General features: G+C 37.2%; 1 protein-coding gene across 1 annotated transcript; it reads right to left on the bottom strand.

Moving 5' to 3' along the window:
* Positions 1-1,042: 1,042 nt before the first annotated feature.
* TEOVI_000740200 (uncharacterized protein) lies at positions 1,043-1,534 on the bottom strand (the record flags this gene model as incomplete). Its single annotated transcript, XM_067222634.1, has 1 exon — positions 1,043-1,534. One exon carries the CDS (start codon positions 1,532-1,534, stop codon positions 1,043-1,045), a length of 492 nt encoding a protein of 163 aa, XP_067078735.1.
* Positions 1,535-2,646: the final 1,112 nt, after the last annotated feature.

Genomic DNA, 2,646 nt, shown 5'->3' with positions numbered 1-2,646 from the left:
CCACTAACAAGTGTGGTTATTTAACCTTTTTTAAAAAAAAAAAGACGTTGCCATAAGTAAAAAAAAACACAAACACAAAGACACACACACACACACACGTATTTATTTATTTATGTACGGGGAAGTAACTTTTATTTCATGTGGGCAGTATTAAAAAGACGACAAAATTGCGTAAAGAGGAGAGGCAGGAAAAGGAATTATGACAGGAATACAGACACATGCATCTCCAACAAAATGTTATTGCAGCCGAGGGGCTCAGACATGTTTTAGGGGAAATACATAAAACACGGGCCCTTCTCTATGGCCAATGATTCAGAGGAAAAAGAAACAAAAAAAACAAAAAGAAACAACATATGCAAATCAACGAGCAGAACTGGAGGACAAAACAAATGACAGAGAGTACTTCAACTTCTTTTTCATTAATCCCCCCCCTTCCGTCCCGCACGAGTGGGATAAAAGTAACAAACAATTCGGCAACCAAAGTTTTTTTTTAAAAAAAAAAAGACTTCGTTTAACAGAAACAAACAAACAAACAAAAACACACAATTATCTGTTAGAGGAATGGTCACGTAACCAATAAAACAATGCACTCATCCGAGACGAAGGATTTAACAAGCTGACAAATAAACGATACATAAAACCTCACGCAGCCTTTTGTTTAGCAAAAAGCCGAGTCGCAACAGGGCTCTATTAATTCGTTTTCATTATTGAGGTGACATGATAGCGAGACAATTTCCATATAAGGATGGAAAGACACACAAGCACACACAAAAAAACAAACAAGGAAAGTTAATTACTTCTATTATGAAAGTAGAGTGCCCGGTATATCGCAGTTCTAACAACGATAGTGCTGTGAATTTCATGTAAACAGTTGGGAGTTAAACAACTCTGTGCAACATCATTGTGAGTTAAAGACATATGCACATATTCTGTATTATCCATCCTCATCATTCTGCTACTTTCCAGTCATCTCTCCATCTCTATATATTTCTTTTTTTTCTTATCTTATGGGATAAGAGACATCTGGTTCCATATTAATACATCAAAGTGGAATGTTGTGTAGATTTGGGCATTTGTGTGTGTCCGTTACTTCTGAGGAAATGGCATTTGTGTGATATCGCAATTTTAAATTCCACAGCACTTCACGTGTCGTTTCCTTGCGCTTAAGCGAATGGAGAAGAACTTCCACCTCCAGGTGTCCTTCATTTTCTCTTCCCACCACTGCGTAACTAAATTGGCCGCGCCATTTTCTCCTAATCAAATCATCTTTGAAGAATTTCATGAAGAGATTTCCCACACGATCGATCTCGCTGTGAGTTTGTGGGACTTTACACTTCTCTACCCATATTTCTTTTCGTGTTTCTGCCGGACTCCCAATAATATGATGAACAAATAAAGCCCATTCATCCTTTAGTGTGGCGGCTACGGGATTTCTTTTTATCATTTCCTCTAATTCGCTACAATCCGCCTCTGACATGTTTGGGGCGGGTGTTTCCCGCCTAAACTTTTTCATAAACTTGCCGAAGAAACTCATTAAAGGAAAGGAAAAACAAAACAAGTTCACAAGCTGCTACGGAAATCTTCGCAAAAGAAAAGAAAAGAAAAAAAGGGAAAAAATGTACTGCGTGAAGAAGAAGAAGAAAGGGAAAGAAAGGAATATAAGAAAAGCGTAGAATGAAGCAGAGACTTCCCCATCTTATCCATCATATATATATATATATATGAACAAGCGCTCATAACCCCACATTAAATAAACAAATTTGCATACACACTCGAACATGTGCAAACGACAAGAAAAAAGGGGGAAAAAACTACCCTCATCTCAACGCCAAGACTGCCGGTACTCCTTGTTTTTTCTTTTGCTGTTGTTGTTACTGTTGTTTCTTTTCTTTTCTTTTAAGATAACAGAATAAACACCGGCTCAAGCCACAACCGTCCATACAATAATCACTTTATCTCTTTCTCTCCCTCCTTGCTTCAAGCAAATCTTGCCGCTACCACATGGGAAAGAGAAAGAAAGAGACACAGAGAGAAAGGGTGAGTTGGAAAACAAAAGAAAGAAAGAAAGCAGAAAAAAGAGGAAAAAAATAAATAAATAATAGTGATATTAATAACGAACAAGTAAGCACATGAAAGGATGAAAGACAGGTGTTAAATACACATATAACAGCCCGTGCTCATGTGCAAACAAAACACAAACAAAAGGAAGGAAAAGAAAAAGAAAAAAAAGAAAAAAAAGAGGGGGGGGGACGCACAAATGTAAGTAAGCAAAGCGAATAGTGAAAATGCCGACTCGCACAAACCAGCGGTGGACGCCCTCACGCAAAAGCCACACGCATCAATACCAACAGTGGGGAAGGGGAAAAAAAAAACAAACAAAAGAGAAAAGAAAAAACAAAAAAAAACAAAAACGAGATCACCCCTCAGCCAAACCGCAAAGCGGAAAAGTAAAAAAAAAAGGTGGGGAGTAATATGTTAATTCTGATAAAAACAAAAACAAAGCACACGCAAAATAGATGCACTACGCAGAGGTCAAATAATGAAGTATCATTTAACAGATACGACAAAGATAAACAACCAAACAAAAAAGATAACAATAACAATAGTAATAGTAAGGAAAATAACATAACACAAGTAAACCGCAAA

Source organism: Trypanosoma equiperdum (genome assembly GCF_001457755.1).
Source record: "Trypanosoma equiperdum strain OVI genome assembly, contig: ctg_1666, whole genome shotgun sequence".
NCBI classification, from domain to species: domain Eukaryota; phylum Euglenozoa; class Kinetoplastea; order Trypanosomatida; family Trypanosomatidae; genus Trypanosoma; species Trypanosoma equiperdum.
Note: the sequence above shows the minus strand (reverse complement) of the source record. Positions and strands in the feature narration are given on the sequence as shown.